The sequence below is a fragment of the Hyperolius riggenbachi genome, chromosome 12 (assembly GCF_040937935.1).
Source record: "Hyperolius riggenbachi isolate aHypRig1 chromosome 12, aHypRig1.pri, whole genome shotgun sequence".
NCBI lineage: Eukaryota > Metazoa > Chordata > Amphibia > Anura > Hyperoliidae > Hyperolius > Hyperolius riggenbachi.
This window is the reverse complement of record NC_090657.1, coordinates 129932492-129946749: the sequence shown is the minus strand read 5'-3', so window position 1 is coordinate 129946749 and position 14258 is coordinate 129932492. Positions and strand designations below refer to the sequence as shown.

Genomic DNA, 14258 nt, shown 5'->3' with positions numbered 1-14258 from the left:
AAAGAAAACGGAGTAAAGAGCGATTATTAATGATTTTTTTTCCAGCTGCTCATTGAGCCCATCTGGAGTTAGGGTTTTTAATATCTGAATCCAAAATACATTTCTCTTTTTTTCAACAAGTCAAAGGGATCCGAACTGTACCGGGGGATTGATTCTATAAGTGTGATACGAAATAGATCGGGGTTGCTATTGTGATGGGAAGTGAAGTGATGTGAAACGCTGTGTAAGGGGACTTTGTCTTGAAAGGTGAAACCGTTATTGTGTAGGATGAATTCTGTGCATTGCATGGACTGAATTCACTACAATATTACCTCCAATCTAATACACCCATGCCATCCTCACATCAATCATTCATTATGCAATGGACAGAATTCATCCTCCATAATAACGTTTTCACTTTCAAGACAAAGTTTACCATCAAGTGGCGTGGCAATGGGCAGCTCGTTCACTCCATCTTATGCAAATCTGGCCATGGGATTCCTTGAACACACAAAAATGACTGAAAGTAACCCATTCATCAATAATATATATTTTTTTCTCCTCCTTACAGGTTTAAGTGAGGCTGAAACATTCAATATAAATGCCTTTGTGCTTTTATGACATTCAGCAAGCTGGTGATTTACGTGCTTTATGTATATATATATATATATATATATATATATATATATACTTACTTCCTGTTTGCGCTCCAGCGTGGTCTCACCTGGCCTCTTCCTCCCTCTCCGTCTGGCCAACTGTGGTGCGATTGGATGGGCGGGTCGCGTGGCATGTGCGCGTCATGTGGACACGTGACCTCCGCCTCCTTCGCTATAAAACTTGGCGTCCGTCGCCATGCAGACTATGGAGATCCCCCTTCTCTTGATAAAGCGGTGTAATTGCCGCGGAATCGGTGGAGACATCCGCCCGGGGTCCCCCTCCTCTTCTACCTGCCTGTACACTTGCGCCCTTATCCAGATAAGTATATTGCTTCCTACTATAGTGTAGTATGCGGTATGATAGTCATAGTTCTGTCTTTGAATGTTTCAGCTTCACAGGTTTTCTGCTTTGCACAAATTTGGTTGATCATATTGCATCATATTATCCTATTACATCATATTGATATACTGAACCTGGGTTAAAACCTTGCAGGTAGCTCTTTTCTGAGCACCTCTGGGTGATTCTTACTATTAATTACTCCTTTGTAATTGGGTGCTCAATAATTATGCAATATTCCCATATTATATTTTGGATGGTACAGGCGGTATGATCATTTTAATTGTTTTTAATAGTTCTATAGTGATGTTACATTATTGTTAAATAAACTTTGTATACTATTTGAATACTTTATATGTGTGGTGCGGTTTCTCAAAGGGCCTAGTTCTGTTTTTCTTCTACAATTGGTCTAAAATTGGTCCTAGCACACACATCTGGTAGTGTTGCTGAGATACTGCTATTGAAGCTGTTAAAAAATCATTAACATCGCACTTCACTCCGTTATGTTATATATAGGTATATTTTAAAGTGGGTTTACCCGTTGTTTAATTGCAAAAATGTACATACTACTTTTTGTTTATGCTAGGTACACAGGAACATATGACAATTCTATAGAACATGGTCAAAACCATAACCACTTACAACCACTAGATGTCAGTAGTACTTCACAATACGCTTTATACACAATCCTTGGCCATTAGGGCCCTTTTCCACTAGCAATCGCAATCACAAATCACAAACGCCAGCGATTGCGATTTTTTATTAATTCTGTTATGCGATTGCGATTTGTGATTTTCATTTGCATTGCATTATCATTGTAAAAATCGCTCCAGCAAGCGATTGCGATTTGCGATTTCCAAATCGAATCACTGTAGTGGAAAATACTTCTCGTGATTTCTATGATAAAGTAACAACTCTAGCGATTTAAAAATCACTAGCGATTTGCGATTTTGCGATTCAGCAATCACAATCGCTCTAGTGGAAAAGGGCCCTAAGTGCATATATATATATAGATAGATATATATATAGATAGATATATATAGATAGATATATATACATATATAGATAGATAGATAGATAGATAAATAAATATACCCCCTTGCTACCCAAAGCTATTATAGCATAAATCTTTAATCAGGGTGTAATTCTTGTATTTTTCGCTCCTTTTTCCTACATAGAACAAATAAGGGCACACATACACAACTCTCTTATGGGACACGATGTCCTTGCCAACAATAAATATGGCCGCCGTAGTTCCTAGCCCCGCCCGCGCACTTTAACAACTGGCCGCACGGCCTGGCCTGCGCGCAGTGCGCCTGCGTTAGTCCACAGTTATACAACACCGCGGCTCTGCACATGCGTGAGAAGAGTACTAGGTGCGACGTTTAGATCGCACCACCCCCCTGAAACCACGTAGCCTAGCAACCCGGGCTACTCTAGAGGAATTATCCCTACCCAGTGCGACCTTATTGGCGCACTACCTACAATACCACCCACTCATCACGGCCCACTTCCCTCCCATCGTGCATCGTGTAATAGGTTAATTTGACCCCTAGTATACTATATAACAAGCCAGCGTAACCTGTAACAGGTACAGAGGCGCTAGGCGAGCTCTAGACTCTTTGCTGGACCCTGTACTTTTGTTATTGCATTCACCTATGTCTATTCCCTCCACTACCCACTTTTTGGAAGCCTATATTTACCCACCAACACCTCATAGTACTCCACTTTTGATACTCTTCCTCCTAATGTGTATAATACACTCCACCACCATATGCTTCTATATCACCTCCAGTACTCCACCTTGGGTGACCCCCCCACCCCCGCATAGGAGCGTAGTACTCCATTGCCACACGCTCACTAACATGATCCCAGAGGATATTATCATCACACTAACTGTCTTTCACACATGCATGTATGTGTGTTTAGGTATATATTTGTATGTATATGTGCATATTTACATATATACATCCATCATGACACACACAGTAATCTGACGGCTCCTTTTTGTCTTTGTGTTATAGTGTGATACTCCTTGTTTATTGCCTAAGGAAGCAGGAATATACCTGCAAAACGAGTTGCCTGTAATATTTTGGAGTATGTAAATTATTTTTTCTTGCTGATAATCTACAGCTTTGTGTCTGTTTGGGACAGTGAGTCCACCACTTCCTCCCTTACACTTTTAACCATTTTAGCATATTTTATCCTTTTGGCACCTGTGTTCACTTTCTACAATACTAGTGTCCACCCTGGGTGGAGGGGTGCTTTTACCCTTATTTCCTGATCTACAGAGAGCGACATCTTAGTCCTGAGTGGGGACAGGCCTAATCTCCCCACCTGCATTTACAGTGGTTGCCTGGAAGGTAATTCTGGTTTGTGAGTATAATTAATTACTATTAGTTACTCTCCTTATTCCAATACATACTACACAATATTGGGCTTTCTTCTCCTATTACTCCAGTCAGTTCATACCTTTCACTGCATCTGTGTGACTGTACACAGTATTATACCAGTTAGTGCATACCTTTCACCCCCCCCCCCCCCCCCCAATTTGGACAAAATAACAGGCAGAGCCAGACCACCCGGCAGGTCTGTTCGAGGTTGTGGTGTTGTGATTTAATGCGGCCCTCAACCAAAGTACAGTGTTCAGAAGGCACGTACCATCAACCCTCAAGATTGTCAGGACGTAGTTGACTATTTAACACAGAACACCTCAACTTCCTCAGCTTCTGCACGGAACCATTACATATCTTCCTCCTCCTGCTTTGATTCTGGCACCCCACTTAACACTCAGCTGGCAGCCACCACCGCTACTACTAGCACCACAGCCGCTCCACATTATTGTTACAAGATGAAGGCGCTGAGGATGTTACACCACCTCATATGTCTGAGTTAGGCGTCACTATGGATGTAAGGTGTGAGGATTGTTGGTGCAGTTTTGGAGGTGTCTGATACAAGCAAAGCTGTGGAGGATGATGATGATGATGATGATGATCCTGCCATGGATGTCACATGGGTTCCTAAAAGACAAGATGAACAGGGGGACAGTTCAGAGGGGGAGTCAGAGAGGAGTAGGAGGAGACGAGTTGCTGTAAGAAGCAGAGGGAGCTCGTTGTCAGAAAACAGCTCGTAGCAATGACGTCAGTCATAAGAAGGTGACCAAAGACAACAATGGTTAAACTAATAGGCTTACATATTGTGTTGTTTGTGTATTTAGTCAATATATTTCAGGCTGAAGACTTGTTCTGGGAAGAACCAAACCTGTATATGATGCTGCAAAGGAGGGTTGCACTAACTGAGAATAAAATAACATTTTAGGTATGTGGTATGAGGCCAAAAGATTCCAAGGGGTTACCACTAATAGCTGTTCCCATAACTCATGTTGTATCAACCACTTGAGGACCATAGTGGAAAACCCCCCTAAAGACCCCCCTTTTGTAAAAATGGCCACTGCAGCTGTAAGGCCAAGCTGCAGGGACGCACAACACAGCACACAAGTGGTTCCCTCCTCCTTTTCTCCCCACCAACAGGGCTCTCTGTTGGTGGGGTCAGATGGCCCCCCGGATGTTTATTTTTTACTCAATGTTTTTTTTTTTTTTTTTAAATAAATGTTGCTTTTTTATGTTTATATTCCCCCCCCCTCCCTCCGCTGGCCAATCCATGTGATCAGCTGTCATGACAGCCGATCACCGTCGACAGTCAGGAGGGAACAGTTGTATCACACGGCTGTCCCCAGTACAGCAGTGCTGCTGAACACAGCGCTGTACAATGTGTAAAGACGGTGGTTTCGCCGTCTAACAGTCTCCCGAGTGGCTATCGCCGCTCGGAGACTGAAGGTAGGGTAGAGCTCCACTCCCCGAGCAGGAGATGCGTTGCAATCTCCTGCAAATCCCAGCCCCAGGACTTGACGCCAATTGGCGTTAGGCGGTCCTGGGGCTGCTGCCGTGGCCACGCTCCTAAGGGTTAGGCGGTCCCAGGGGGGTTAAGTAAAGAAACGTTTATAGGCCAGAATCACACTGGAGATAGAGTTGTTTGGAGAACCCGAGTATTAAAACCGATGCCTAATTCAAAGCCCACCATATGTATAAACATAGATAGATCATTTGTAGAGCCCCTAGTGTCCCTAGGTAGACTACCCAAATCATGTTGTAATAACACTACCTATAACTTTTCTATGCTTCCAGTGACATAGGTATTGCATGGTCCCTGGGAATAGCTTTACTTATGCTTCTAGGGGTAACACTGGTTATATGAGTTTCCCCTCAGGTATTAAAAAAAACCTTATTTAATTTTACCATTAAAGAAACTATCCGGATTGCAGAGTGTGCCAACTTATTAGGAATAGCGCTTGCCACGATATGAGCAGAAGCACATGCTAATGTTTTTTTAAAAAAAAGTTTTTATGAGGTATAGTCTCATTGCAGCTACCTTATTACTTTGTGTGTGGGTGATGGGCTTATGCCTGGCTACCTAGGGGTAGCTTTGGCCAATGTATTGTTTCTACCCTAGCACCAGCATTAGCAGATCTAGATGAAAAAGCTGCAATAGCAAATAAATATTTGCTACCCCATCACAAGTTGTTTAAAAGAAATCGGTTTACCATAAATGACTATGGCCTCAATTCACTAAAATCATGCTGGAGATAATAAGGCAAGAGAAAATTTACCTCCACATAAGAGAGAGTTATCTTATCTCTTCATTCCTTAAGTTACCTCCTCTGTAGTTAAGTTACCTCCTCTGTAGTTAATTTACCTCCTCTGTAGTTAATTTCACCTGCAGTTAATAAACAGCCTGGCCCATATGCAATTCACTTTTTCACCTGAGTTTTCTCCTAGGAGATATATTTAAATGTGCTAATAAAATGCATTTCAACCCACCAGCAAGCAAAGAAATACTCAAAATAATTTTGACAGCGCTTTATTACTTACTTTTTGGTACTTTTTCTATTGCAAAGTGCTAAAAAGTTAATATAAATTGAAGATGAAATATGATCTCCTAGGAGAAAACTCAGGAGAAAAAGTGAATTGCATATGGCCCCCTGTCTTTAACTCAGGAGTTATTTTAAGGATTGAAGAGTTAACTTAAAGACAGAAGAGTTAACTTTAGGTTTGCCTGAGGTAAAATGTTTCCTGAATACTACATGCCTTATCACCATGGTAACAACTCTAGAAGAGTTATTAAAGACAGGAGATAAGCTTAGTGAATTGAGGCCTATTCATGGGCATGCTTTCCAACATGGATGGGATGAGGAATGGAAATGATGGAAAGATTAAATAACTACTCCAGACTAATTGACCATATGTTTAATGAAACAGTTGCTGCAGTCACTGCTAACAGTTGAAATAGCCCAGGTGCACAAGTTAGTCTTATAAGAAAAGTTGGCTCGACTTCATACTGGCTTCACAGGGTAAGAATGTGCGTGGATAGATAACAGTGATATCTACAATCATCTATAGAAGGTATAGGAGTTGCAACATACTGCTAGGGAAATAGGCAATGAGGGATGGAATCAAACATATTGGAATGGATGGAAACATATTTGGTTCAACTGGAGGTTTCTTTAAAGGACTTACGAGGCCAAGAGGAGTAAAAAAAAAAAAAAGTTAATTACTTGCATGGTCGTTTCAGGCACGGAAGACGCCATCCACGCCCTCCGTGCCGCTCCGCCAGGTCCCCCCGCTCATTATCCCCCCGGACCGGCTCCCGACCCCACGGCTACGTAGCGTGGATCGGGGTAGTTGGCCCTAGAGCTGCGCAGCTGCACTCGCGCCCAAGCGGACTGCGCAGCCGCGGCCAGAGGAAGCGGCCATCCTTGAAGAGGCAGGAGAGCCCGACCCGGGCCGTGGGGTCGGGAGCCGGCCCGGGGGGATAATGAGCGGGGGGACCCGGCGGAGCGGCACAGAGGGCGCGGACGGCGTCCTCCGTGCCTGAAACGACCATGCAAGTAATTAACTTTTTTTTACTCCTCTTGGCCTCGTAAGGCAGTTGGTTGATGGTGTAATGGTTAAGGGCTCTGCCTCTGACACAGGAGACCAGGGTTCGAATCTCGGCTCTGCCTGTTCAGTAAGCCAGCACTAATTCAGTAGGAGACCTTTGGCAAGTCTCCCTTACACTGCTACTGCCAATAGAGCGCGCCCTAGTGGCTGCTGCTCTGCTCTGGCGCTTTGAGTCCGCAAGGAGAAAATCACAATATAAATGTTATTTGTCTTGTCCTTTAAACAAATCGCTGCATATCTGGTTATGTTCCTGCTTACTGTTTTGATGTTCCTCCTTTACTATAGATTCATTATGTGTTTCATTAGCAAGTGCACTCACACTTCTGAAGCTCACATCTATTTAGTCCAAAGAAGAAACTCCTATGATGAATATCTACCCAGGAGTATGAAAATTGCGCAACAGCTTCTGTCTAAATATTAGTTCCTGTACCTGAGTGTCTTTTGGCTTTCCTCGAATATTGTGTTAGGCAAGTTCCAGGCTAAAGTAGGGTATTCAGCGACAAGTCACTAGGTTCTGATATGGGCCTAGGTAGGTAAGTTAGAGATTTATGTTCAGAAGCTTTGTTTACATTCTGTCACTTTTTTTTTTTAATTATTGTTGTAATGGATTTAATTTATGTGGCCATCATATGGCCAAAAGGGGGGAAATGTGAGGGTTTCTTCAATATACCTTACAATATAGCTATACTTAGTTATAGATCTTTTAGTCTTTAGAGAGACAGGTTCTCTTAGGTTTTCAAATAAGGTTGAAATTACTTCTCTTCTCATGGTAGCTGGTGGGGCAATAAAAACTAGATATTGGAATTAATTATTTAAAGTTTATTTTTCTCACTTTATCTTGCTTAAAGGAATTGTCAGGCAAAAAAACAAAAAAAAGGAGTTTCACTTACCTGGGGCTTCTACCAGCCCCATGCAACCATCCTGTGCCCTCGTAGTCACTCACTGCAACTCCAGTCCCCCTATGCCAGTTAGTTTCGTTTTTGCCGACCTCAGGATCGGTGGGCCGCATTGCATACATTTTTACGCATTCCGGCTGGTGCAGGAACATCAACGCGTAAATTTTTACGCATTCTGGCGCAATGCGTAAATTTTTACGTGTTGCGCCACTAACGCGTAAAAATGTATGTGTTCATATTCCTACACCAGCGGGAATGCGTAAAAATGTACGCAATGCAGTCCGCCGACTCAGAGGTTGTCAAAAACAAAACTAACTGGCATAGGGGGACTGGAGTTGCAGTGAGTGACTACGAGGGCACTGGATGGTTGCATGGGGCTGGTAGAAGCCCCAGGTAAGCGAAACAGATTTTTTTTTTGCCTGACTATTCCTTTAACCACTTAAGGACCTAGGGCTTTATCCCCTTTAACCTCTTGAGGACTGCAGGGCTAAACCCCCCTAGTGACCAGGCATTTTTTAGCTAAAATGGCCACTGCAGCTTTAAGGCCAAGCTGCAGGGCCGCATAACTCAGCACACAAGTGATTCCCCCCCCCTTTTCTCCCCACCAACAGAGCTCTCTGTTGGTGGGATCTGATCGCTCCCCCCATGTTTATTTTTTTTTTAATAAATATTATTGTTTGTTGTTTTTTTTAAAAAAACCCTGTTTCTTTAACTCCCTTCCCTCCCTCCCTCCCTCCCTCCCCACAGCCGGCCAAATATGGCGATCGGCTGTCATAGGCTTCTGCCTATGAGAGCCGATCGCTCTCTTGTCCCCCATGGGGACAGCCGTGTCACACGGCTGTCCCCAGTGCAGCGCTGCTGCTGATCGCAGCGCTGCACAAAGTAAATAGACGGCGATCACGCCGTCTACCGGTCTCCCGAGCGGCAATAGCCGCTCGGAGACTGAAGGCGGGGCGGAGCTCCGCCCCCCAAGCAGGAGATGCGCGCGCAGCCTGCGCGCGATCTCCTGCAAAACAGAGCCCCAGGACTTTACGCCAATTGGCGTTAGGCGGTCCTGGGGCTGCCGCCGCGGCCACGCCTACTGGCGTGACGCGGTCGGCAAGAAGTTAAGGACCGGCCACTTTTTTTTCCATTCAGACCACTGCAACTTTCACGGTTTATTGCTCGCTCATACAACCTACCACCTAAATGAATTTTGGCTCCTTTTCTTGTCACTAATAAAGCTTTCTTTTGGTGCTATTTGATTGCTCCTGCGATTTTTACTTTTTATTATATTCATCAAAAAAGACATGAATTTTGGCAAAAAAAATGATTTTTTTTAACTTTCTGTGCTGACATTTTTCAAATAAAGTAAAATTTCTGTATACATGCAGCGCGAAAAATGTGGACAAACATGTTTTTGACAGCCTATATTTATTGGTTTGGGTAAAAGTTATAGCGTTTACAAACTATGGTGCAAAGAGTGAATTTTCCCATTTTCAAGCATCTATGACTTTTCTGACCGCCTGTCATGTTTCATGAGGGCTAGAATTCCAGGATAGTATAAATACCCCCCAAATGACCCCATTTTGGAAAGAAGACATCCCAAAGTATTCACTGAGAGGCATAGTGAGTTCATAGAAGATATTATTTTTTGTCACAAGTAAGCGGAAAATGACACTGTGACAAAAAAAAAAACTTGCACCAAAAAAAATGAAATCTGCCATGGACTCACCATGCCCCTCTCTGAATACCTTGAAGTGTCTACTTTCCAAAATGGGGTCATTTGTGGGGTGTGTTTACTGTCCTCACATTTTGGGGGGTGCTAATTTGTAAGCACCCCTGTAAAGCCTAAAGGTGCTCATTGGACTTTGGGCCACTTAGCGCAGTTAGGGTGCAAAAAAGTGCCACACATTTGGTATTGCCGTACTCAGTAGAAGTAGTATAATGTGTTTTTGGGTGTATTTTTACACATACCGATGCTGGGTGGGAGAAATATCTCTGTAAATGACAATTTTTAATTTTTTTTTACACACAATTGTCCATTTACAGAGATCTTTCTCCCACTCAGCATGGGTATGTGTAAAAATACACCCCAAAACACATTATACTACTTCTGAGTACGGCGATACCACATGTGTGGCACTTTTTTGCAGCCTAGGTGCGCTAAGGGGCCCAACGTCCTATTCACAGGTCATTTTGAGGCATTTGTTTTCTAGACTACTCCTCACGGTTTAGGGCCCCTAAAATGCCAGGGCAGTATAGGAACCCCACAAGTGACCCCATTTTAGAAAGAAGACACCCCAAGGTATTCCGTTTGGTGTATGGCGAGTTCATAGAAGATTTTATTTTTTGTCACAAGTTAGTGAAAAATGACACTTTGTGAAAAAAAAACAATAAAAATAAATTTCCGCTAACTTTTGACAAAAAATAAAATCTTCTATGAACTCGTCATACACCTAACAGAATACCTTGGGGTGTCTTTTTTTCTAAAATGGGGTCACTTGTGGGGTTCCTATACCGCCCTGGCATTTTAGGGGCCCAAAACCGTGAGTAGTCTGGAAACCAAATGTCTCAAAATGACTGTTCAGGGGTATAAGCATCTGCAAATTTTGATGACAGGTGGTCTATGAGGGGGCGAATTTTGTGGAACCGGTCATAAGCAGGGTGGCCTTTTAGATGACAGGTTGTATTGGGCCTGATCTGATGGATAGGAGTGCTAGGGGGGTGACAGGAGGTGATTGATGGGTGTCTCAGGGGGTGGTTAGAGGGGAAAATAGATGCAATCAATGCACTGGGGAGGTGATCGGAAGGGGGTCTGAGGGGGATCTGAGGGTTTGGCCAAGTGATCAGGAGCCCACACGGGGCAAATTAGGGCCTGATCTGATGGGTAGGTGTGCTAGGGGGTGACAGGAGGTGATTGATGGGTGTCTTAAGGTGTGATTAGAGGGGGGAATAGATGCAAGCAATGCACTGGCGAGGTGATCAGGGCTGGGGTCTGAGGGCGTTCTGAGGGTGTGGGCGGGTGATTGAGTGCCCTAGGGGCAGATAGGGGTCTAATCTGATAGGTAGCAGTGACAGGGGGTGATTGATGGGTAATTAGTGGGTGTTTAGGGTAGAGAACAGATGTAAACACTGCACTTGGGAGGTGATCGGACGTCGGATCTGCGGGCGATCTATTGGTGTGGGTGGGTGATCAGATTGCCCGCAAGGGGCAGGCTAGGGGCTGATTGATGGGTGGCAGTGACAGGGGTTGATTGATGGGTGGCAGTGACGGGGTGATTGATGGGTGATTGACAGGTGATCAGTGGGTTATTACAGGGAAGAACAGATGTAAGTAATGCGCTGGCGAATTGATAAGGGGGGGTCTGAGGGCAATCTGAGCGTGTGGGCGGGTGATTGGGTGCCCGCAAGGGGCAGATTAGGGTCTAATCTGATGGGTAACAGTGACAGGTGGTGATAGGCGGTGATTAGGGTAGAGAATAGATGTAAACACTGCGCTTGGGTGGTGATCTGATGTCGGATCTGCGGGCGATTTATTGGTGTGGGTGGGTGATCAGATTGCCCGCAAGGGGCAGGTTAGGGGATGATTGATGGGTGGCAGTGACAGGGGGTGATTGACAGGTGATCAGGGGGATAGATGCATACAGTACACGGGGGGGGGGGATGGGGGGGGTCTGGGGAGAATCTGAGGGGTGGGGGGGGTGATCAGGAGGGGGCAGGGGGGAGATAAAAAAAAAATAGCGTTGACAGATAGTGACAGGGAGTGATTGATGGGTGATTGGGTGCAAACAGGGGTCTGGGGGGTGGGCAGGGGGGGTCCTGTGGGCGATCTGGGGTGGGGGGGGGGGGGGAAATCAGTGTGCTTGGGTGCAGACTAGGGTGGCTGCAGCCTGCCCTGGTGGTCCCTCGGACACTGGGACCACCAGGGCAGGAGGCAGCCTGTATAATACACTTTGTAAACATTACAAAGTGTATTATACACTTTGTATGCGGCGATCGCGGACTTAACATCCCGCCGGCGCTTCCGTATGGCCGGCGGGATGTTGCGGCGGGTGAGCGGCGCCAGGTGGAGGATCGCGTCACGGATGACGCGATCGCTCCGCCCATGCCCCTACAAGGACCGCCGCCTTTGGGCATGAGCTGGTCCTTGTGGGGTCCACTTCCCGGCCGCCTCTGTGCGTTAGGCGGTCGGGAAGTGGTTAAATTAGCTGACCAAAACTAGATAGCAAATTTATTAGCTGACAGGTATGAAAGTTGGGAATATGATATAATCACGCCATATTGTAATTATTAACTTAAAGAGACTCTTATTAAATAAAAAGATTTTTTTGAGACTTCAAAGTGTTTACCCTAATAGCCCTAACTAAACCGCCGCATTTGCGCTGCTCTTATCTAACTAAATCCCCCAAACTCCCCGGGGTGCAATCCGGGCAGCGCTTCCATGTGAGGCAGGGCTATGAGCTGCAGCCCTGCCTCACCTGCGTCCTCTCTCCGCCCCTCTGTCTTCCTTCACTGAGAGAGGCGGAGATCCGCCGCTGACAGACGCAGGTGAGGCAGGGCTGCAGCTCATAGCCCTGCCTCACACGGAAGCGCTTAGGGCAGCAAAATCCACGACCAAGAAAGTTGTGGATTTTGCAGGGGAGAGGGAGGGGGGAGTTAGATATCTTACAGCCGCGGGATGCGGCGGTTTAGTTAGGGCTAGTAGGTTAACCGGTTCAGCGCCTCAGTGCCAAAAATCTCATGCATCCGAGCAACGTTCACCTCCCATTCATTCGCCTATAACTTTATTGCTACTTATCACAATGAATTGATCTATATCTTGTTTTTTCCGCCACTAATTAGGCTTTCTTTGGGTAGTACATTTTGCTAAGAATTAATCTTCCTGTTAAAATGGATTTAGAAAAAAATAAGAAAAATGAAAAAAATTCATTATTTCTTGGCCATTATAGTTTGAAATTAATATACGCTACCGTAATTAAAACCCATGTATTTTATTTGCCCATCTGTCCCGGTTATTACACCGTTTAAACGATGTCCCTATCACAATTTATGGTGCCGATATTTCATTTAGAAATAAAGGTGCATTTTTTCAATTTGCGTCCATCACTATTTATAAGCTTATAATTTTAAATAATATAATAACATACTTTCTTGACATGCATATTTAAAAAGTTCAGACCCTTGGGTAACCATTTATGATGTTTTTTGGTTTTTTTTTTTTATTGTATTTTTTTTTTTATTTTTTTTTTAAATGAAAAGTGTATGTGGGTAATTTTTGGTGTGGGAGGGAAATTGCCAATTTTAAATGTAAGATAATGTAATTCTTTAATTAAAACTGTGTGTGGGTGCAGTTTACTATTTGGCCACAAGATGGCCATAGTGAGAAAAGTCCTGGATGCGAACGATGTCGCATCCAGGAACTTAAATGCAGGGGAGTTGTTTCCTGGGGGGCAGAAATACCACGCTCTCTGGATAGAAAGCGTCGGTATTTCTGCAGGGAAGTTAGATCGGTGAATGGGAATTATATTCCCATTCACTGATCGGGGGGCCAGCGGCAGGTGCGTGCCCGTTCGCGCGAACCACGCAGGGAAAGTAGCAGTGCCTTTCTGGACGAGAAAGCTCGTCCAGAAAGGCCGAACTGGTTAAACACATTAAAAAAATAAATAAAAAAAACCTCTTTTATTTAATACGATACTTCAGTGTCTCTTTAATGACATACGTGACTGTAATGCTATAAAAACCTGAAGACTCATTCAAGTAGGAGGATCTGGTTTGCAAACATGTAGCTGGTGTCCGTGTGATCTTCTTTCTAAACGGCCTAAGATTCGGAGTCCATTAGCCAACGTATGATTAGAGGTGTTTGGCCTGACTTTAAATTTATATTACAGGCCTTAGACTTTACACCAGCCTTTCTCAACCTTTTTACCTTGGAGGAACCCTGTAAATAACTTTTGGATCTCAAGGAACCCCTGCATACAATTTTTGGTCTCGAGGAACCCCTATATTTATTTTTCAGGAGGCATGGTCTTTAAATAGGTTAGGCTGCTAATTTCACTATCTCCTATTACACTGCCACTCATTATACTGTCTCCTGACCCCCCAATTTAGTGCTTTTTGTTACAGTACCACCTATTATAGTGTGCTCTATTATACTTCCCCCACGATGGGGTAAAATGCCAAGGAACCCCTGCAGAGTCCTCAGGGAACCCTGGTTGAGAAAGTCTGCTTTACACAGATAATCTAGGATCAGTCCTTTTTTCATCTGTTCTGCACCGTGGATCTCTACGACTTAATTGTGGCTGAGACCAACCGTTATGCCACACAATACGCAACCGCCAATCCGAGAAGCTACCATGCCCAGCCTTTTCGGTGGAAACCACTCCAAGTTTCTAAACTTAACTATTTTTGGGCC

At 44.4% G+C, this 14258-nt stretch overlaps 1 protein-coding gene across 1 annotated transcript in view; it reads right to left on the bottom strand.

Annotated features, from left to right (window-relative positions):
- Positions 1-3834: 3834 nt before the first annotated feature.
- The window catches only part of SEC14L1 (SEC14 like lipid binding 1), a 191450-nt gene continuing 181026 nt past the window's right edge, over positions 3835-14258 (bottom strand). The window contains exon 12 of the mRNA XM_068262007.1: positions 3835-3992. Coding sequence (XP_068118108.1) covers positions 3875-3992 — 118 coding nt within the window. The 3' untranslated portion in view covers positions 3835-3874. The remainder of the gene's footprint in view (positions 3993-14258) is intronic.